Raw genomic sequence first — 22,222 nt, forward strand, 5'->3', positions numbered from 1 at the left:
AAAGAAAAATAACCAGTAGAAATAATACATATTTCTTTTATTACAGCTTTGCAAAAGGCAGCAAGGCAAGAGAAACAAAACTGGTTAGAGAAGGACAAAATTTTGGCTGATCTAGATGCTATGAAACACAAAATGAGACAGCTGCAAGGTTGGTATCAGTATGCATGTAATTTGGAACTGTTGAGATATTTATGATAACTTTGGTTTCCAAAGTGACTGACTAAATTGTCTATACAACTTCCAAACTTGTGTGTGCAGACTAACCTTTGGGCGCCCAATACCCTGACCCTGGTCCTGCAATAGGATCCATCCCCTGTGCCCACATGAAGCCCCATTGATTTCATTGGGGCTCCATGCAGGTGCTGGGTTTACCCACTCAGATTTGATCGCAAATGTGAAGCTTCATTGGGTATTTGGACGTTGAAAGCCTTTTCTATGCTGATAAAATTCATTGTGTTAGAAAATGCATTCACTAACATGTTTTAACTGATAGGGTTAAGGGTTTGTGCTGGAAATAGATATTTGGATAATGTTCACAGTAAACTTTATAAATGTGTCAACTGCCTCGAGTTACCTGGCAATCAATTAACTCAAGGTTAAAAGGTTTAGTGTAGACATACCCTCAGTGTGCAGAAGGACAATAATGTTTAAAAACACATTAGCTGATTGTGGTTAACCCTAGGCACCCTTTGCAGTGAAGGCTGAAGGGAGGATGGTATAGCAGTAACTGGATATACCAGTTCTATGCCTCGTGTGGACCCCGTCTCAGGAAAACAGTGTGAAGGGTTTTAGAGCCAAACAAAGACTTTGGCCATGTAGGTCAAAAGCTACTGTGCTTTACTTCAGCTTCCTGTAGGAAACCAAAAAGGCCCATGGTTGTCATAAGAACATAAGAATAACTATATAGAGTCAGACCAATTGTCCATCTAGCCCAGTATCCTGTTTTCCAGCAGAAGCCAGTGTCAGATGCTTCAGAGGTAATGAACAGAACAGGGCAATTATTGAGTGACCCACACCCTATTGTCCAGACTCAGCTTTTGACAGTCAGAAGTTTAGGGATGCCCAGAGCATGCAATTGCATCCCTGACCATTTTGGCTAATAGCCATTGATGGACCTATCCTTGTGAACTTACTTAATTCTTTTTTGAATCCAGTTATGTTTTGGCCTTCGCATCCCCTGGCAACAAGTTCCACAGGTTGACTGTGCATTGGCTGAAGAAGTACTTCCTTGAGTTTGTTTTAAACCTGCTGCCTGTTAATTTCCTTGGGTGATCCATGGTTTTTGTGTTATGTGAAGGGCTAAATAATACTTCCTTCTTCACTTTCTCTACACCAGTCATAATTTTATAGACCTCTATCATATCCCCCTTAATAATCTCTTATTGAGGGAGAACAAAACATAGGTTACAGACTGAAAGAAAATGAAATTGATGCTCCGAGTTATAAATTTTATCTAATATTTATCTGGACTGTGGTGTTCACATTAGGCTTTTACTTGGTCTGCATAGATATGTCTGTATTGATCGTTGCCTGGCCTTGCTTGCTATATGTACTGTTTGTTTTCACAAATTATACTTAGTATTTTAGGATTAATAGCTTAAAAAATTCTGTGACCAGATGTAAGAAAAAAATAAAATAAACTCATCAAAGAAAGAAAACATGTTTTTACAAGAGTTATTTTGAAATTTCTCTGTCTCAGGGCGACGAATAACAGCCTTTAAGCCATCCACCTTCGTGCCCACAAAAAGCACAGTTCAGCCTATAGTAGTAGAAGGAGGCTGGACTGAAGAAACCCAAGAAGAGATGAAACTCATGGAAAATATACAACATACCGAGGTATAAAATACAATCTGTATCAATATTTCAAAATTAAAAACAACATTCATGTTGTTGAGGAATTTTATCAAAAGGTTAGATTTTACACTAGTCCTATGATACATTGATTATGTGACTCAGTACATCCTATATATTTCATTATCTGAAAACGCATTCACAGGCTGCCAAATACACACACAAGGTTTTCAAACATTATTTGGGATAAAATACAACATGGTTATAGAAAAGATAGATTGTACCAGACCAACCTGGCCTCCTTCTTTGAGAAGATAACTGATTTTTTTAGATTTAGTAGATCTAATCTACATGGATTTCAGCAAGACGTTTGATGTAGTTCCACATGGAAATTATTAGATAAATTGGAGAAGATGGGGATTAATATGAAATTTGAAAGATGGATAAGGAACTGGTTAAAAGGGAGACTACAATGAGTCAGACTGAAAGGTGAATTTTCAGGCGGAGGAAGGTTACTAGTGGAGCTCCTGAGGGATCGGTCTTGGGAGCAGTCTTATTTAACATTCATGACCTTGGCACACAAAGTGGGAATCTGCTTATAAAATTTGTGGATGACACAAAGTTGGAAGGTATTGCAATATGAAGGAGGGCCAGAATAGCATACCAGAGGATCTGGAGTACCTTCAAAACTGGAGGAATAGAAATGGGATGAAATTTAATAGTGCAAGATCATGCACTTAGGGACTAACAACAAGAATTTTTGCTATAAGCTGGGGACCTATCAGTTGGAAGCAGCAGAGGAGAAAGTCCTGAGTGTATTGGTTGATCACAGGATGACTATGAGCCACCAATGTGATGTGGCCGTGAAAAAGGCTAATGCAATCCTAGGATGCATCAGGTAAGGTATTTCCAGTAGAGTTAGGGATGTGTTATTGCCATGATACAAGGCAGTGGTGATATCTCATCTGGAATACTGTGTGCAGTTCCATGTTTAAGAAAGATAAATTCAAACTGGAACAGGTGCAGAAAAAGGTACTAGGATGATCAGAGGAATGGAAAACCTACTTTGTGAGAGGAGACTCAAGGAGCTAGGCTTGTTTAGTCTAATCAAGTGAGGGCTGAGGGGAGATATGATTGCTCTCTATAAATACATCAGAGGGATAAATACCAGGGATGGAGAGGAGTTATTCAAATTAAGTGCCAATGTGGACACAAGAACAAATGGATATAAATTGGCCATCAACAAGTTTAGGCTTGCAATCGGACAAAGGTTTGTAATCATCAGAGGAGTTATGTTCTGGAACAGCTTTCCAAGGGGAGCGGTGACTGCTAGTAGCAAAAAATCCCCAGTGGCCAAAGGCGGGGCACTAGATGGGGAGGACTATGAGTTACTACAGAGAATTCTTTCCCAGGTGTCTGGCTGGTGGGTCTTTCCAACATGTTCAGGGTTCAACCTACTGCCATATTTGGGGTTGGGATGGAATTTTCTCCCAGGTCAGATTGGCACAGATCCTGGAGGGTTTTTGCCTTTCTCTGTAGCATGGGCCATTGATCACTTGCTGGTTTAAACTAGAGTAAATGGTGGATTCTCTGTAACTTGAGGACTTCAGTAACTCACCTAGCAGTTATGGGTCTGTTACAGAAGGGGACAAGTAAGGTTCTATGCAGGAGGTCAAACTAGATGATCACAATGGTCACTTCTGGCCTAATGTCTATGTGTCTATGAGACTCAGTGGAGCCCAAGAATTATCTTAATAAGGAAGATGAAAAAGGCCCTATTGATATGTGCATGAGCAATTATATCCAGCATAGTAAAATGGGTTTGATAGTTTCAATGCTAATAATTCCTAAGGCTATATCTCAATATGTGACAAGAGCAAAGAATTAAGTACTAATTTCATTAGAGACCTCCAGAATCAAAAAAGTACTTTCCATCCATATGGTTAATCAGTCAATATTATAGTACATACCAAAACAGAGGAAAATATTTAAGATAGGATGTATGTGCAAGAACTTGGAAAACTTCCACTTTTTTCTTTGGGAAATATTTTCATCAAAACTGTCTTGGGCTTTCATGAGCTTTGTACAAATTTGTGAAAAGAAACAATACTATGGCATCAGAGCGTGTTGACATGTTTATGATGTAATTAAGAGATAAAGCACAGTTCATCATAACAAGTCATTTTTCAAAACCGGGTTGGATAAATTATTATTCATAATATGAGTATTTACACCATGTATTACAGATTCACTGTCTTGTATATTTAAGCGAGAGAGAAGCTCAAGTTTATATCACTGAGCATTATGGCTGAGTATAGGGATACTATATAATCCAATAGTTGTTGTCTCTCAATATCAGTCATGTGAAGTCCTGATTATAAAATATACATCCTACAACATAGAGTATCTCAATTCCAGTTAGGCAATTTTAGGGTCAGATATTAGTCACAATCTGCTCACAGATTTCCACTGAGTTAAGTATCAATCATTATTCAGTGGGATTGATTGAGATATTCATATAGCCCTCACTATTTACGATATTATTGTACTTAAAAATGGATTATTCTGTTCTTCTCCTACATTTTCTATTTTGCTATACATAAAGTACCATAAAGGGATTGGGCACCTATGTTAACTTCACATTCTCTGAAATCTTTTCATTATAGACGCACTTCTCAGAGGTTCAAGCATCACAGTTCAAAAGAAGTTCTCCATTTTCATCTAAACTGCTGTCATCCAAACACAGATGTCTGTATGATCAACCATCTGCAAAAAGAGTGTGGGCTTACCGGAATGGTTATAAACCAGAGCAAGGAGTTTATGCCTGGGGAAAAACAATTTCAGAGGTAAAGTACAATAGAAGGAATCAGTTTTTTCAAAAGTGCTGCCTATTGCTAGGATTAGGCTTCAAGAAGGCTTCAAGACATTAGGCTTCAAGAAGGATTCAAAACCTGTTAAGAAAAACATGGACTTTTAGGGTTGAATAATGTGTTGGAATTACATCAGCAGAGAATCTGGCTTTAGGAGTCAGAGTTTATAATGATTTAGCAAGTTTAATATATATTTAATGCAGAAAAAAGAGAAAACACACTTTTCCCATTATGGCAGATTTTCCTTGGATTCATTTGATTCTTCTCTACAGTGTGTAAGGTGATGCCCCTCAATAAACCAAAACCAACATGATATAACTACCAAAAAAATCTCTTAAACGGAATTTCTGCAGATACCCTTAATAATATAATGGAAACAATTCAGGCAAAAGAATGTGTGATATACTGTGACCCAATGCAGTAGCAATTTATATGGTATATCATCAGATTACCAGGGTAAAAGGTCCTCAGCTTTCTGTTCATGCTTACAATGGCAGAATTTTAAAACTCGGGAGTATATGCTGATTCTTAGATACAGAGTATTTTCTTGTAAACAAATATACAAATGTATTCCTATTCGTTTTCATTATTGTAGGAAATATCATTTGTTAAAGTAAACCTTTGAATAGGATTATCCTACATTTTAATGATTATATGATTTTAGATCATGAGCCAAATTCAGCCATGTGATCCAAGAAGACAGGGCCATGATAAGGGGAAAGTGCATGCCAGCACAAAGCATCTGCAACTCTCACTCTGCCTGAGAGGTCATATCTAGCCAGTACAGCCCTCAAAAGGCCACAAAGGAAATGTGATCATGCTGGCTGGGGAATGCACTGATTATTTGCATCACCTCATGCACCCAGTGCTGGCAGAGCTCTCATGGAGCCCCAACTGTAAGATAAAGCTGCCCTCTCTCAGCAGACCTTCCGTGGGATTGCAATAGGGTAATCAAGTCAAGTGGTGCAATGGAATGCCTTTTGGCCCCACCCCTGTATACCAGAGGGGGAAAATCAAGTGAATTGTTTACAAAGTAGCCTTTTTTTTTCTTCATTTTTTGACAACCACTGGTTTTTGCATCCCCATCTGTCCCACTCTGTTTTATTTGCTTATTTCAAGGATCCTCAAAGGAGATTCCTAGCCTTTCTCTTTATAGTATGAGGGCTTCAGAAACATGACAAAAGCACAGGAGCAAAGATGAAGTGGGTTGTGTAGTCATGAGAACATCAAGATGAAATTGTATCTCCTCCAATATTTGCTGAGTTAGTATTGTATATAATACATGTATGTGAGACCCAGGTTATCAAAATCACGCATGCCTATCCTGCCCACAATTTCCCAGCTTCTATTACGGCTTCCTTCGCCTCTCCAATAACTGCTGTCCTCCCCAAGACCTCCAACTGCAGCCACCTGGTCCCTTGAATTATTACAGCTGCTCCCATCCACGCATTGTGTATTGTTGCATAAAGTAGTAGCTCCAAGCCTGGCATTAAAGTAGTTTTTGCCTCCTGCTCTGGCATCAAAGTGACTCAGGGGGACAATCTCCTTCCCATGCCAAGGCTGCTCTCATAGCTTCTCCCTCAGTATTGCAGTGACTTTCACCCTCTTCCCCCATGGAGTGTCTCTGGGAGCCAGAGCAGCTCTTGCAGTAGGCTCCAGTTAATTCTCTTTCAGATTTGAGAGCAGAGCAGCCACAAATGATTAGATTTTTGTATGTTTTCAACTTCTGTTTGTTTGGAACAATCAGTTTATTATCTTGACTTATTTATTTAAAGGTTGAAGTGGGTAATACTTATCTAGAAGAGTTAGAAATAATATAATAAAACAAGTATTCATTTGTATACACATAGTCATTATATAAACTTGTGTATGTATTTAAATGTGTGTATGTATATTGAGACACACACACACATTTTAAGGCCTTTTTCCTTGTCTCATTCTGAAACTATACATTGCTCTTAAGACCAAACCACAGATAAAATTCTTGAAATTGCTCAAACACTGAGCTAAAGCATTCCATAAATCCAGAAAGAGCTAAATAGGGAGAGCCAATAGAATTATATTAAACATTCACATGCAGAAAAATATATGTAATTTGAAGGTTCATTAATTTTGGTCTTTATTTTTTTGGTGCTTATTTTTAAAATGTCACAATATAAAGTGATAGTTCTAATAGAATGTCCCTATTGCTTTCTGTTCATATCCTCTTTACAGTGTTATTTCTATCTCTGCTGCCTTTCTCTGTTTGAACCAAATCATGACCCCCTTTCTCAGGCAAAATTCTCATTAACATTAATGAAACGTTTGCCTGAATAAGGATTTCAGGTTTGGGATCCAGAGAAGATTCTACAGCAAGAGGTGCTGTAACATCCCTTTCATCATCTGTTTGGTGTTCTTCCACCATGTCTGGTGAACTGTATTTCTGTGTTTATTTTACAGCATAAGTTTATGCATCTGTATGCAGTGCTCAATATCAACACCGTTTTCTCCATTTCAGCTGCTGGATAACTGCACCACCAAGCTAAATATGCAACAGCCTGCCAAAGCTCTGTATACACCGGATGGTGAGCCACTCCAGTCATGGGATGAAATAGAGAGAGACATGCTTCTGTGTGTTTCTGCTGGAAATCCTTTTCTGAGCAGAAAAGGTAATTAATCACAGATGCAGATTTGTCCTTCATCAAAGAAGATGCCAAAACTTGCTCTGTGCCACTGTTTGTTATTAGAAAGAGAGATTAAATTGAACTGTAACTTAACTGTACATAATGGATGAGATCCTGTCCCTACTGAAGACAAGGGCAAAATTCCCATTGACATAAATGAGGCCAGGATTTTATCCAATGTTTTTAATTTGACACTTTACAAACTATAGTAATTTAAAATAACATTAAAACCAACCAAGTCTTTTTATAATGATTCTCTTTTAACAGACTTATTTTTACATTAATACTTTGTTTTAGCCATTGAACTGCTCTTCAAGCTTTTATGTAATTTTCCTATTTTTCCTTCATGCTTGGTCCTGGTATTACTGGTGTGATAAAATACCCAAATTGCAAACTATCTACATGTTACCTTTTTTATCAATCCAGCAGTAGGTTTCTAAATTCCAATAATTCAAAGTATTGTATCACCCTCACCTGGATGATAGCTGCAGATTGGGAGGTGCCCAATCTGCAGCTATCATCAGCACTACAGACACTGCAGGGAGTAAGAAGTCTATTGCGGGCAGGGAAGGGGGAACATCAGCTGGGAAGGTCAAGCTCCAGGCAATATGTACTGGGAGAGTAGAAATACAGGCCCTCAGGGAGGAAGGCTGGTGCTTAGGTTGGGACTGGGGAAAAATAAATGAATTGTTAGAGAGGACAGACCCTTAGGGAGGAGCTGGTCCTAGCTGAAACTGGGATGAAGACTTTGAAGGTTTGAGTTTACTTTTGAAAGACTTCATGCTGGGTATAATAAATGAGATCCCAAAAGGAGACTGTTTGAATATCTGGCCTGTATGAACTCTTTTAAGGGTGCCTAAGTTAAGGAGAAAGTGAGGAAGGCCTCAGTAAACCCATACTTGGCCAAAAGGGGGAGCTACAGGGTAGGTGTTCCCATTCAAAGGTGCACAATCTAGCCCTTTGAAATTGAGAAAAAACAACAGAGAGATTTAATAGTTATATAACTAACAGTAGCTTTCATGAGTATCTTATCCTCATATAAACTGAAGTATGTTCTGTCTAGCTGAAATGAAAGTGGTGATCAATATTTATATTCTGCATTATCAGAAAGCCACATTTCAAAGGACCACTGTATTGGCATTGCTTAAAAAGAAACAGTGAATTAGATGGCTGTATAACAATACATACAAACAGTATTTTCCTTCTTTTGTTCATTATTGAACATATTAGTCTGGGAAAGCTGATGTAGCTAGTAAATTCTGACATGTATGTTGCTTCATGTTGATGTGGGCTAGAAGTGTCCTCACCTAATTAAATTAAGCCCTTGTTTTAAGCTATGTTTAGTCCAGGTTCTACCATAAGGTTTTACTTTTAGATGGATAGATAGATTAGATACACACACACACACTTCTTGGCATAAACTACGAAATGATTTCGATTTAGTAAGGTGACCAAAAGAGGTCATGCACTGGCAGCAAAACATTCTAGATGTAGTCTGTATTTCTGTTGTGCAGTTACAATTATTTACTACTATTTCTCATAATTGAGAGAAGTAGCACTTCTAAATGCCATGAATGTATTGTCTTTTCACATACTGCTCTATTGTGACATGTTGGCTAGAACCGGGTGGGAAAGGAAGCAGGCAGCATGATGATTATAAACATAATACACCGTAATAGATGGTTCGGTATCCCCTTGATCTGCTTTGTACAGAATAATTTAGAACATGGTATTAATAACCAAGAGTCACATGAATAGATTCAAAACTAGTTTTTATTTGGTGCCTTAAATTATAACATTTGATTTCAAAATATTTTAGCCATAAGAAAAGATCATAGTCTTACTTGACATGTGAAACTAAAGAATAATTTCAAAGAAAACCTACATCCAGCACCACTAATCAAAATCTGAGAAGGTATGTTGGCTATTCCAATGATCCCTATGTTCACTGAGGGGATTTTTTTTCCAGATTGTAGACCATTATGTGCTCTAACTCAGTTTCAGAACCTTCTCCCAGTGTGAATTAACTCTGTCAATGTTTATCCTCAGTGGCCATTGTTGTGCTGCTGATGTTTCAATGAAATGTAGTATGTTCCTGGTACATTATTGTCGTGACTAGGGGAACTGCATTTTGCAGTATATAGTGTATCACTCAGGTGAGTTCCAGTACATCATATTCCCTGATTCTTCCACTTCTGTCTTGAAATATTTAAATCTCCCTTGTACCAAGCTAAATCTGACTACTATCCCAGTAATTTTTGAAATCCAAAAACTAGATTAGCCCCTCCATTTCTGCAAGCTGATGAAACAAAGATCTACCAGATTTCTCTTGGTAGGTGTTGAAAGGAAACACAGTATTGTCCTGAGCTCTCTGAGACTCTATGGAAGCTCTGTGGGGTCAGGACTCCACAAGATTTTGGAGACAAGGATGATGGGAGTAAAGCAGGTGACCAGCCAAATTTCATTCCCTGCTGAGGTTTCGGATATTCGATCAGCATTTCTTGTCATTTTCAACATTAACATCCTCAGTGTCCCATGTTAGGCTGTTACTTTGTAACTGTGATGAGACTTGGCCAATAGCACTATTGCTCTTATAGGAAGGAATAGGCCCAGCAGAGCTGCAGGGAGGGTCAGGCCTGCATTAAGATGTTTCCATCTCTGGAACTAGGGCTTCTCTTCCTCAAAGATCTTGGGTATCCCTGGGATTAGAATGCCACACTTCCTTTTCTCTTCTAGACTCCCAAACACACTCATGCTTGAATGGATGACTCCTTAGAAACTCCACAAGTTCAAGCTGCTGCAGTTTCCAGCTCTTCTGTCTCCACTTCAATGATTGTGCGTGCACACACACACACGCACACGCGCGTGCACACACACACACACACACACACACCAGCCTTCTGCTCTCTGCATGGAGCATATGTGATGTACAAAGTTGACTAGAACTGTAATGACCAATATGAACTGCGTACGTATCATGAAATCTCAAATCATTTCCTCTAAGGCTCTGTAGTGGGATTTATGGCTCAGAATTCAGGTAATTCACATTAAATGTATTATTGGTATCTTTATTCTCTTATGTAAGGATGCCTTTAACATATATAGTGCTGTATGTGACTGGGCTGGATACAAGCTTCCAAGTATCATAAGTATCAATCATAGCTGTTTTCTACACCTTGATAATATATTTTTGAAAGTACAATTTTAATAATTTGTTTTCTAAAATGTTTCTCACAGCCATCAAGCAGCAGGTGGAAGTTAGAGCTATTTATGCCAGAATCAGAAAGCAGCAAGGTCCGGATGCCACTAATATTGTTGTCTCGCCTTCAGAGAAACTAAAAGGACAGGTTGTATTGTACAAACGTGTAGTCATTTTTCTACTAACGCTGTAAATGCTGTACAGTTACAAATACATTCTTTAAAGTAAATATAACTTTATCATTATGGTACATAAGATGTAACCTTATCACTTACTACATCACCTTACTTTTATTTTAAATAGGGATATTTACCTTAATTTTGAACATTCAAATTGCTGAGGAATTCATTGATGAAAGTGTAAATAATATCAGTAAAATTTACTACATTGCAACCACTTTCCATCATAAAATTGACATGATAGTGTAGCTAATACTGAGAAATCCCTCATCTTATTAAAGAAATATTTTCCCACTTTTCCATTTCTTGAAAACTAACAGTTCCCATAAAAATTATCGGGGAGATTGTAAGTCAAATGTTACCTTTACAAATATAGTCCTGACCATTTCTTCAAGGGCCTGAAATCAACCAAAACCCCATTTCACTAGATCTTTGCCAAGTAGTCTCTGTGTGACTGAGCTCAATAACCCTGATTCAGCTACATGAAAATGAAAGAGCCCATTTCAACTGAATGCCACATTAATTCTTCCTATCATCCCCTGTTCTAAGTGCCTACGTATGGTCTTTGGTGTTGAGTTCAGGAGACTGGCTGTGCCGAGCATGATTAAGCATTCCCCTGATGTTATTTGTGCTGGGAGAGATCATAAGGACTATTGTTAGCTACTAACTGCTTTTCCATAACAGCTTTTAATATTTTACTTATAATTGGATACAGGCTGTTTTTACTTCAATCAAAGAAGAAAGAACCAAAGAAACAATTTAAAATAAATGTTTAGATGGATTTGGTGGCTGAATTCTCAAAACCAGATATGAAACTGTAACTGCATAGGAATTTGCATTTTACTAGACATTCTTTTTTTATATATGATTTTCTTTACACTGAAGTGTGCAAATACAGAACCCTAATAAATTAGGATTAGTACTCTGGGGCTAGTTGAACTATTGCTAATGATGTTTTTTCATTCCTCTCCTCGCTTATTTTCTGGTCTCATCTGGAGGTAAATTGCAGCCCAGCTAATTAGGGCCTGATCCAGCGAACAATCTGCACTTAAAACTCCCACTCACTTTAGTGGGAGTTCAGTGTGCAGAATGATGGGTAAACAGTATATATGTAATAGTCTGGCTGGATCCATATCTCAGTCTACCACCCTAAGTGCTAAGGAAGGCTGCCAATTGTTCTATCCTCTCTCCCCAGCCCCCAAGAAAGCTGTTGTAATTGCTACAGTGTGACAGGATACTGTCTCCCAGTTACACATTATGAATATCAGCTGGGCTGTGGCAAACAGCTCTCCTCTTCCACCAGCCATAATCAGAAAGAAAATCCAGTCTGTGTGAAAACACCAATGTGTTGGTTCACTTCAGATGTTTTTTCTGGTTTCTATGAGAGGAAAAGTCAGTTTTGCAGGAAATACAACTCAATGTACTAGGCGGGGAGGGGGATAGATAGCTGGTTTGCTGTGGTAAAACCCTGGTAAAAAATTATCTTGAGTTAAATTTTCAGATACTTAAAAGAATCATCAATTTATTGTCAATATTCATGAAATGAAAATAGGGAAGTTTTGTTCCCAGCTTTACAATGTCCCCAAGATCAATTGGTAAAATTTACTATTTGTCACTAGTAAACAGACAACATAATGTAATCAGAGTTCAAAATTTAACCAAAAGGATAATATAAAATCACTTTGAATAACAGACTTTAATAAATGAATAGACTTACCCAAAGTTAGTTATAGTAGTTCATAGTTACTGTTGTCAGTGCTTGTCAAGTAAATTCAGTACTTGTTCTTCCAAATGTTTGCTTTTTTAAATTATGGAAATGTTCCATTTGGTTGAAACTTAGGTGGTCCATCTAGTAGTAATTGGCTCCCATATAGCTGCCTGACTACATGATTATGTCAGATGTATTCTTACCACTTCACATTTTTAATAAACCTGGTAATGTCCGGTTTTTGTTTTTTATCCATTTGAATCAGCTCCATGTAGGCCACAAATCAGATTTCAGTATTTTTGTATGAACAAGAATCATTTTATTATTAAGCTAGGATGGTATCAACATCCCTGAACCTGACAGCTTTCTCTGAAAAATATATTTCCTGCTGCTACAGAAACGTTAAGGTGAACCAAATGTAAATCAGCAGTGACAGACCAGTGACCAGACTGTACACTGTATCCTCAAGAGAACCCTGTTTGCCTGCATATCTCATGCTTTTCTTGTCTAAACCATTTTCTGATCCATAATTAACATGAGGACTTGATAGCCCCGAAGTGTTCACTTGCAAGATGTATTCAAGAAAAAGAAAAATACCCTCTTGTGTGACCGCCTGCCCTTCTATGGCCAACCTAAAAATTTGAAGCCGAAGGATCTATACATTTGTCTCTAACTTTTTCATGTACTGTATATGTCTATCTGTCTCAGCTTTGAAATTCACTAAAATGTTCTTATTCATACGTATAAAAAATAGAAAAAAATCTCTAGGACCTGACTCTTCTCTTACTCTTACTTTACATGGTTGTAATTCTGTAATTCCATTGACATCAATGGAGTTACTCCTTATTTACACTACTGTAAATGGGAGCAAAATTTGCCCATAATTTAAAAGATCATTGTGAAGGTTGGTGTTCAACCTATTTTTCCCCCTTACATCAATTTGTAAAGTCCATGTGATTATTTATAAGGGGAATTACTCTGTTCCTTGAATACCAAAAGTGTTTCAATGCTCTTTTCTGACGATAACAAATCAACATATATCTGTACACTGAAGAAATACCCTTTTGTCATGAAAACATTCCTTATTTAAGCTATAAAGGTATATTTTATTTTAAATATTAATTAATATTTTAGAATTATTTTACATGGTATGAACAATGCCTTGATTGAGAATATGAAAGCATTTAATAATTTCACAACATATTAATGGTGACTATAATTTTCTAATGTAGGCCAAAACTCCCAGTTCACTTCTGGCTCTTACTACCAGTGCTCATTACCACCTCAACAACGAGGTAAGCTAAGATATTTAGCTGGCTGGCTACCCACCAGCCTGTGGATAGAGCATTCAATGTAATTAGCCACGTCGCTGATAAATGTTTTATATTTTTTTGGCTGAGTATTTGCTACTAGTTGCTATTTTCTGAATTCAGGAAGAGCATCACGTAGGATGCACTGGGAAAAATCTTCCCACTTTCCCGACACCTGTGGAAAGCCCCAGGGGCAGCAGAATCAGTCAGTTCTGTTTAAGCACTGGGGAGACAAAATTTCCTAAGCTTGTGCATAGTCTGCAATGATGCTGCTGTTTTTAGCATCTTCCACAAAGCAAAGTTTGATGGAGAGGTACAGGGAGAGTAGGGATGAGGCTAGTAGAACAACTGCCATGTAGATCAACCTCTGCAGTACCCGGTGGAGATAACTCGAAGCAGCTCTAAAGGCTACGACAGTCTTAGAGCATCAGCAGTAGCAATGCCACAGGTTTCCTTCCACTACATCAATGCTTGGAGGAGAATTGTTTCAATCCATCCCTGTTGAACTCCCCAGCACCAAGTTCTGGTATTTGGGCTTGGAGAAGTGGGGTGATTTGCCCCATACTAACTAAGGCACTGACCCAGGAAAGCACTTATGCATATTTATATTGAGTCTGTGAGTAGTCCCAACTAACATGTACTTAAGTGCTTTGCCAAATCAAGGTCTAAGTGTATTACCAACAAGTGGCATGAGTTGGTAAAAATATTATGATGAGAGGTGAAATGACTGCTGTAATGTCTATGTCTATTATGCAGTTAGGAAAAAGGAAAACATCATCACACATTGACTGAACAAAAGTGGTGACCATTTTACAAACCAGGCCTGTGTTTCTGGGAGCTACTCTCTTGCCATAGTTTAAATATATCTCAGACATGCTCAAGTTTTTTTCAGTTTCTGCCAGGGGGTGGCCTGTGCTTTTGGGGTGTCAGTCATGAGTTGTATATCTCTAGTATTGATGGCTGTTGACCAGGATGTCTATTTGTGTACAACTACGGTATGAATAATTGGTGCAACACCTCAAGCAAAATTGGTGAGCATTGGAAAAGCCAGTAGCATGTTAACATAATTGATATTGCTAGCACACAATTAATGTTAATTTCAAATTTCATTAAAAACACAAGAAAAAACCTTTTGCAAAAGGGCAAATTGGTTCCAAGTTATTTGCTGTAAGAAAGAAATAGAACTTGACACTATTCCTTTCAGCAATAATCTTGCCCTTATTCATCATTATTAAGCTCTGTAATTGGTCAAAATACTATATTAGGTGACTGGAAAAGATTTAAAAGACATATATAGTTTCTTCTTCAAAGATCAAAGAATGAAAAAGCTAGAGTGACCACACCTACAAGAAAAAGGGCATAACACTAAGGAAATGTCAGTTAGAATTTTTACTTATCTTTTCTTTCAAAGACTTGATAAAGATCTTTTTAAAGATAAATGTAGACTTAAATTACTGAAGAAATAATGAATAAGGTTTAACCTCTTGACTGCTGCCAACTGTCCTAGGTACATACAGAAAATGCAGAACATTATACTATGAAATGTCAGTTTAAAGGGACAGCACCACAATTGCAGTGGATTTTAGCAACGAAGTGTTTAAGTATGCCTTTTATTTGAACAGCTCTTTCTTTTCACATTTCCACCTCCCTTCTTTTTCTGTGATTTATTATTTGCCTTTCCCCACATCTATACTGTTTTCAAGTATGTTATTTATTTATACAAATCGCTGATAGTCCCACTAGATCACTTGTGTCTCCCTGGGATGAGTAAATCATTTCTGAGACATCCATTCCCATTAGTAAAGACCAGGAGGTGCTGTTGCTGGCTATAATTCCAACTCAGCAGGGCACAGGACCACTGGACAATTGGAAATGATGGCAGCAGCAACTGCAGTCAGAGAGTAGAACAGAACAATAAAATATATGGTACCAAATTTGCACTAGCAATGAATACTAGTGTGAATATTAGATATTGGAATTGATCAAAAAACATGAACATTTTTGATGAAAATCTTTGAAATGTTTGGAGGGATATCAAAAAATTGACATTTTAAAAATTTTGACCAGCTCTATTAAGTATACCCCATGTTTCGCACAGCTGAAACGAACGTATTTCAGTTCTGTCACTGATGCTGCATACAGTACCATACAATGCAGACCAAACTCCCAAATTCTATAGGGTGAAATAGAAGTGTCATGTGTTTCCATCCTAAATCTTAAAATATCTTATCATTATTACTGAGTTAAAGGAATTGTATTACAATAATTGCTCAGATGAGATAGGAGCTGCATTGTACATATGTAGTCACAGTGACAGAACAGTCCATGTCCCAAAGAGTTTACAATCCAAGGTCTTGGGGGTCTTTCTGGTAATTGCAGTGGGTTTTGGATTAGGCCCTAAATAAATAATATGGAGAAAGAGGATGTGTGCTGGGGGTTGGGGAAGGATTAGTTCAATCTATATGCCAGTTCAATTCATGGAATCTCTCTGAGGCTAACAAGGGTGCCATATAGTAATAATTGTGTTGATGGTATTTTTGTATATAGACACTATCATTTAGTAACTGGAGTGAGACAAACAACTCCTTTCATATAGGTCATCACAACCCATCTGGTGAGATTAATTACTTTGACTTTAACCAGTTTTGAACCAGACACCTGTTGATAAAGTGCTCTGTATCCCATCACCTATCACCCTTGTCTTTTTCTGATGTACTGTATTAAATATACCTTAAACCCTTTGACCAAAACAAGGTAGTGAAGAGACACATGATTGTTTTTAAAGTTAAAAAAAATAGCTGATTTTTTAGAATCTCAAAAAAGTTTACCCTCACTTTGTGTTTTTGAAATTTTGTGTGGATTCTTATTTTATAAGAAAGTATATGTTTCTGTTCAGGTCCAGTTTGATAAGCATAGTGGAACAGGAATTATTGCTTGTAACTACTGTATAACAACCATTTAGATGTTCGCTTTCTGTGGGTCTCCTTTCTGGGGTTCATTACTGTTAGAACTTTATGGGATGCTCTATATAAACACCAAAATACTTCACTCTTCCTTGGCATTTGTGCTCCAGTTTTTGTATTTCTTATGAGATCCATTTCTTCTGTATCCACAAAGAAGTACCCCTCCCCCAAGATTACGGTTAAAAAGAGATTGCTTCCTGATACAATAGATCTGCTAAGACATTATACTAGGAATCTTGGTCAAGGGGCCTGAAAGGGACCTACTCAGTGAATAAAGGGACCTACTCAGTGAATAAATGAGAAGGGCCAGATTCTGCACTCTCTTACATTTGTGCAACCTTATTATCTTAAATAAACTGAAAGCAAAATTAGATAGCCCATTGGTGGGAGAGGGAAGACAGGAAGAAAATGAGGGAGGGGAAAAGGGTCTGAGAGGAAAGTCCCTGTTTGGGATAATGAAAAATGAAGATCAAGGAGTTTGAGGAAGGGAAGAGGAAGCATCTCTGCAGTTTTGGTGGATCCAGGCCTCATTTAGCCTTAGTCAACTCCTAAAGTAAAGATCACTTCAAAATCGTATTATAATCATATTATGAATGTACTGCAAAGTTACCATCTACAGATAAGAGGCAGAACTGAAAAAGTAGCTATGCGGCTTTGTTTTCTGTTAGCTGCATAGAGTTTGCAATTAGGATTAAAACACATCAAGACAGTTCCAGTAGGTTTTTGGGTGGTTAAACCTCCAATTTTAATTGAACTGCCTTCAGCTGGTGATAAAAATCTGCCTTTTTAAAAGGTCATGCAAACTGCATAGTTTCTGTAGCATGTTAAATTCAACTTGAATTTGCATTATATGTAATAATATGGGGTGGGAGATTCATGGGTTTCATAGAAATATGTGTATTTGTCCATCCAAAATGTTAGGCTACTTAAGCCTCTTTCCCTCAGGATGGTCCTGTTTCTTTTCCTTTCCTTTTTTCATTTTATTTTTCCATGTGTCTTTTAAAGCAGTCTTATTCTACTGCCTTCAGTCAAGTTAACATATAAGCAATAAGATACTAAGGAGACTTCTCTGGTCCAGCTCCTAACCTGCATAAGAGCTTCTGATTGGCACACCTGAGAAGAGGGGGCAAAGGTATTCTAAAGCCCCGGTTGTTTTTCCCTTATACCTCTGGATTTCCAGGAGCCAGTTCAGCACTGGCACGCTTAACTTGCACTGGCTTGTAAAGGTTCATATGGGCAATAACGCTGGCCAGGGATCACCAGACATACCCCCTTGCAAACTATATGCCAGAGAAGGAGAAAACAGGAAGGAGTGAATTGGAGCCAGGATTTTTGTGCCTGCTGAACCTTTAGGGAAGCTTTATAATTACTTTAGTGATGCAAATATGCTATAGTACAACGAGGGATCTGGCCTGTTCGAACCCCTTATTCTCCCCAACATGCACAATAGTATGTGCTTATAAATCAATCTTTTATTGCTCTCCTAAAAGAACTAACTAAATAAAGCTATTTTGTTTTTTAAAAAGAATGTTAGCCACAAGTAATGCTGTATTCTTGAAAGATCTAAAATCCTTCCAGTCATGAGATAATTACCAGGCATTCTTATATTCACAGGTAAGCTATTGTATGGAAAAATGTTGAAGCAAAAGTTTTTAAAAAATCTTACTAATGTGAAAGAGATTATGAATGTTAATAAACTAAATATTTCAAGTGAATATGCAGGAGAAAGGCAACCTTTCAATGTTACCTTTCAGTCTTCTGCATAAAACTGTGACCAATTTAGGGGAAAGATAAGCCTAGGAAATTAAAATCAATAAAAAGGGGAGGCACTTCTCTGGTTTGCGTTTTGGAGTAACTGAGGGCAGAGCTATTAATGCAGATTAGCACCCACTTTTGCCTAACCCAACAAAGCAGACAAATTGCAGTGACCTCGCAAGACAGAGGTCTGAATGTTTTATAATAATAAATCAGTCCCTTAGTATACACATTTCCTGTTTCATAAATCAGGGATTAAATTATGTGGTCTCACAGTTTTGATTCATTTGACATCTGTCTATAAGTACACTGGACTGCTGCGGTTTTGGCTGGTGATGTCACATATAGGTAAGCCAGGGACACCAATGAATTTCTTGTCCTCAGAAATCCTAGCTTCATTCCTGCTTACAATAATATTAAAAAAGAACAATAAGTACCCAATATAACAGTTAAGCGACACAGCGTCAAACTCACAGACAGAGCTGAGCATGCAGATGAAGCACAGCAAATTTACGGGGTTCTTCATTTTGCCATAAGGATGAAGAAGCAGTTATTCACCTGTGCACTTTTGCAGACTTTTGCCACAGACAATGGTAGTGTTCTGAGTAAAGAAAGAGAGAATATTGTGAAATTTGGGGAAAAAGACAATCAAATTTGCCAAAATTATTTGAGTTCTCAAAATTAAGCATCTTTTTGCTCAGCAAATTTTTGAGAAACTCAGCAAAACCTTTTGTTTTTGCTTTCTCCGCCCCACAAATTAAAAAAAACAGCTGTCCAACTGGACGCAACCTACATTGAATTTGAAGGGAGGAACCCACATTTCAGGGGAGAATAGTGTAGAGGAGGCCAGGAGACCAGTGTATGTGTACATGGTTAGAATTCTACCTGCAATTACAGCATCTCTGTAAGCAGTTCCTTTAATAAAGAGCTAGTTTAGTTTTAGAAACATGGAGTCTCCTCCTGCTACTACCCTGGACCCAGTACAGGAAATACAGCTCATGTCACAGAGCATAGCTTCTATACCACCCAGGGATTCCCCCAGCATAAGGAAAAACCCCAGACAGGTGGTGAAGCTGATTTTTACTGCCACTTTGCACTGCTGGAAGAATCCGAGAGTTTTTAAGTTGTCACTTGTTTAAAAAAAAAAAAAGAACAACAAAACCCATCTCTAAGTTGTAGCACCATATCATTAAAGATCACTAAAGCTTTTCTTGACTGTTTCTGTCTCTTTTTTTTATGTCTGCCTTTTTCTTGCTAACAGTAAAGTCTGATGTTAATGGAAAAACCATTAAAAAAAAACCTATTATCCTATGAAGAAAAAGTGAGTGCACTCAAGTGTAAAAGGAAGACTTATTGATCAATTTTCAGCTAAACTTTGCTTGTCTGACACTTCGCAGTAGAGGAATGTGTTTTTATTGCATGACCAGGTAGTTCAGATTTCCGGTCATTCTTAGTAAAGACCCTTTTTATAACATTGATAAAATTTTATCACAGAGCTATGAAAACAAAATTAGATTTCATAACTCACATCAGACCTTAAAAGAACTGCTTCTATAAATTTTTAAAACATCATATTTAATATACCTATTCTGAAAAAAATATATTTTAATTTGATTGCAAGTTTTACTGAAATTCTCTTTTATTTTTTCCCAGAAGGGAGGAATTGCTTTGGCTGTCAGTAAACAAATGACTCCAGAAGAACAGTGAAAAAATGTCGTCAGCAAATTATCTTTATTTATTTCAAGTTGACTGCAATCTACTGGCGTACTCTTCTGTACAATTAATCTGGTGTGACATAAAATGCATTTCAAAAATGCTGCATTCTGACAGCTGATCGCCTGTATACAATGCACAGAGCTTGGGAAATCAGTTACAGTGCTTGTGCATGCATGTGCAGTAACTGCTTTCCAAAAGTGCATGGCAATGTGTGTTCCATATCTAAGGAAATAATTAAGTATTGTGACTGCTGGCTATGTAAATTCCATAACTTTCAGAATTAGTCCACAGTATTGAGGGACTGGATAATTAAAATGAATTTTCAGAATCTATTCTTGCAAAGGCTGTCTGCAGTGATTTTGTGTTTGAAGGGAATAGTTGCAGGGATCTATTCTAAAATACATATATGTAATTTGGAGAACAATCTTCAGTAAGAAAAATAGCTTTAGCGTATGAATATAGGTGAAATAATTTACATTGAATTGATTAAGAATCATAATTAAACTTGTTTCTAAAGATACCTGTTTTTGTAATGTTCTAAAGTCCACTTTTTTATCAGGAATGATCTAAAAATAAACTGTGTTCTGCAGCTTCTGCACTGGTTCCTTGCAGAAATGAACAGCAGCAATAAAAAGTGGCAGGAAAAACATTTCACACATCATAATCTTCACAAGTATCCCAAGTTCTTTGAAAGTGCTACTCCATGAGCTATACAATCATATTTGCTTGTTGTCCTTCTGCAGACAAGTTACCACCATTTTTAATGCCTAAAAGACTGTCACTATTTTGGGAAGAAAATTTTTATTAGGTGGAAAAGAGCCTAATGTTGAACATACACACACAAAAAGCCTTCACCTGAAGCAGACACATAGTACACTAAAGAGAAAATTAATTACAGAGCAAACCAGTGGAAAATTGTTCTTACCAAAAGAAAGAAGCTTAATTAAGAGCCTACTCCAACACTTACTGAAGTTAATGGTAGCCTTTCCATTGACTTCAGAGGATATTGCATAAGAGCCTAAGTTAATATTCCTTGCTATTGTAAAGTCATTTATTGTAGCTTTACGCTATCCCTTTCACCAAAGCTAACAACCTACTCCTTTGGCCTTTTGGAGGGAGCGTGACGGGGGTCTAGCTATGAGATAGGTGGAGACAAAGGGCTTGGCTACACTTGCAAGTTAGAGCGCATTAAAGCAGCTCCGGGCGCCCTAGCTCACTATCCGTCCACGCTGGCAAGGCACTTAGAGCGCTCTGACTCCACAGCTAGAGCGCTCCTAGTACTCCACCTCGGCGAGAAGATTAACACTTCTTGCATCTTGGCTGAAACGCCCGGGCGTCAGTGTGAATGAGGTGTTGCATTACTGTGCTCTGATCAGCCTCCAGAAACATCCCATAATCCCCTTAAATCAAGTGGCCACTCTTCTCATTGTTTTGAACTTGCTGTAGGAATGCGGATATGCCCTTTGGAAGCTCCGTTTCTGACAGCCGGCATGCTTATCTGCCCCGAGACAAAGCAACCATTACTGTGGAATGCTGTGTGAGAGAGAGAGAGGCGGGGGGGACAGGGAGGTCTGCTGCTGTCTGAACTTACAAAACAGCATGCTGACATGCTCTCAGCCCCCCAAAAACCCACTCTCTCTCCCCCCACATACACACAACACACTCCCTGTCACACTCCACCCCACCCATTTGAAAAACACGTTGCAGCCACTTGCATGCTGGGATAGCTACCACAATGCACTGCTCTCTGTGGCCACTGCAAGAGCTGCTAATGTAGCCACGCCAGTGCGCTTGTAGCTGTCAGTGTGGACTGACTGCAGCGCTTTCCCTACTGCGCTCTATGAAGGCTGGTTTAACTCAAAGCGCGCTACATCTGCAAGTGTAGCCATGCCCTAAGATAGATTTGCTGGTCAGAATAAGAGTCACAAGATAGCAGTAACTAAACATAGGCAGACAGACACTTACCTTAGATGGCTAGATCTTGTCCAGTGATGATCATAGGTCAGGCTTGATAAAAATGGGTCAGTTTGCTGGGTAGTTCTGTCTGATCAAATGTAATTTCTACTAC

At 38.0% G+C, this 22,222-nt stretch overlaps 1 protein-coding gene across 1 annotated transcript in view; it reads left to right on the top strand.

Moving 5' to 3' along the window:
* The window catches only part of DCDC1 (doublecortin domain containing 1), a 369,285-nt gene extending 347,914 nt beyond the window's left edge, over positions 1 to 21,371 (top strand). The window contains exons 32-38 of the mRNA XM_043549349.1: positions 47 to 148; positions 1,700 to 1,836; positions 4,458 to 4,637; positions 7,159 to 7,309; positions 10,562 to 10,671; positions 13,643 to 13,705; positions 20,092 to 21,371. Of these exons, the coding sequence (XP_043405284.1) occupies positions 47 to 148; positions 1,700 to 1,836; positions 4,458 to 4,637; positions 7,159 to 7,309; positions 10,562 to 10,671; positions 13,643 to 13,705; positions 20,092 to 20,145 (797 nt within the window). The 3' untranslated portion in view covers positions 20,146 to 21,371. The remainder of the gene's footprint in view (positions 1 to 46; positions 149 to 1,699; positions 1,837 to 4,457; positions 4,638 to 7,158; positions 7,310 to 10,561; positions 10,672 to 13,642; positions 13,706 to 20,091) is intronic.
* The last annotated feature ends 851 nt before the right edge of the window (positions 21,372 to 22,222 follow it).

This window comes from Chelonia mydas, chromosome 6 (assembly GCF_015237465.2).
Source record: "Chelonia mydas isolate rCheMyd1 chromosome 6, rCheMyd1.pri.v2, whole genome shotgun sequence".
NCBI classification, from domain to species: domain Eukaryota; kingdom Metazoa; phylum Chordata; order Testudines; family Cheloniidae; genus Chelonia; species Chelonia mydas.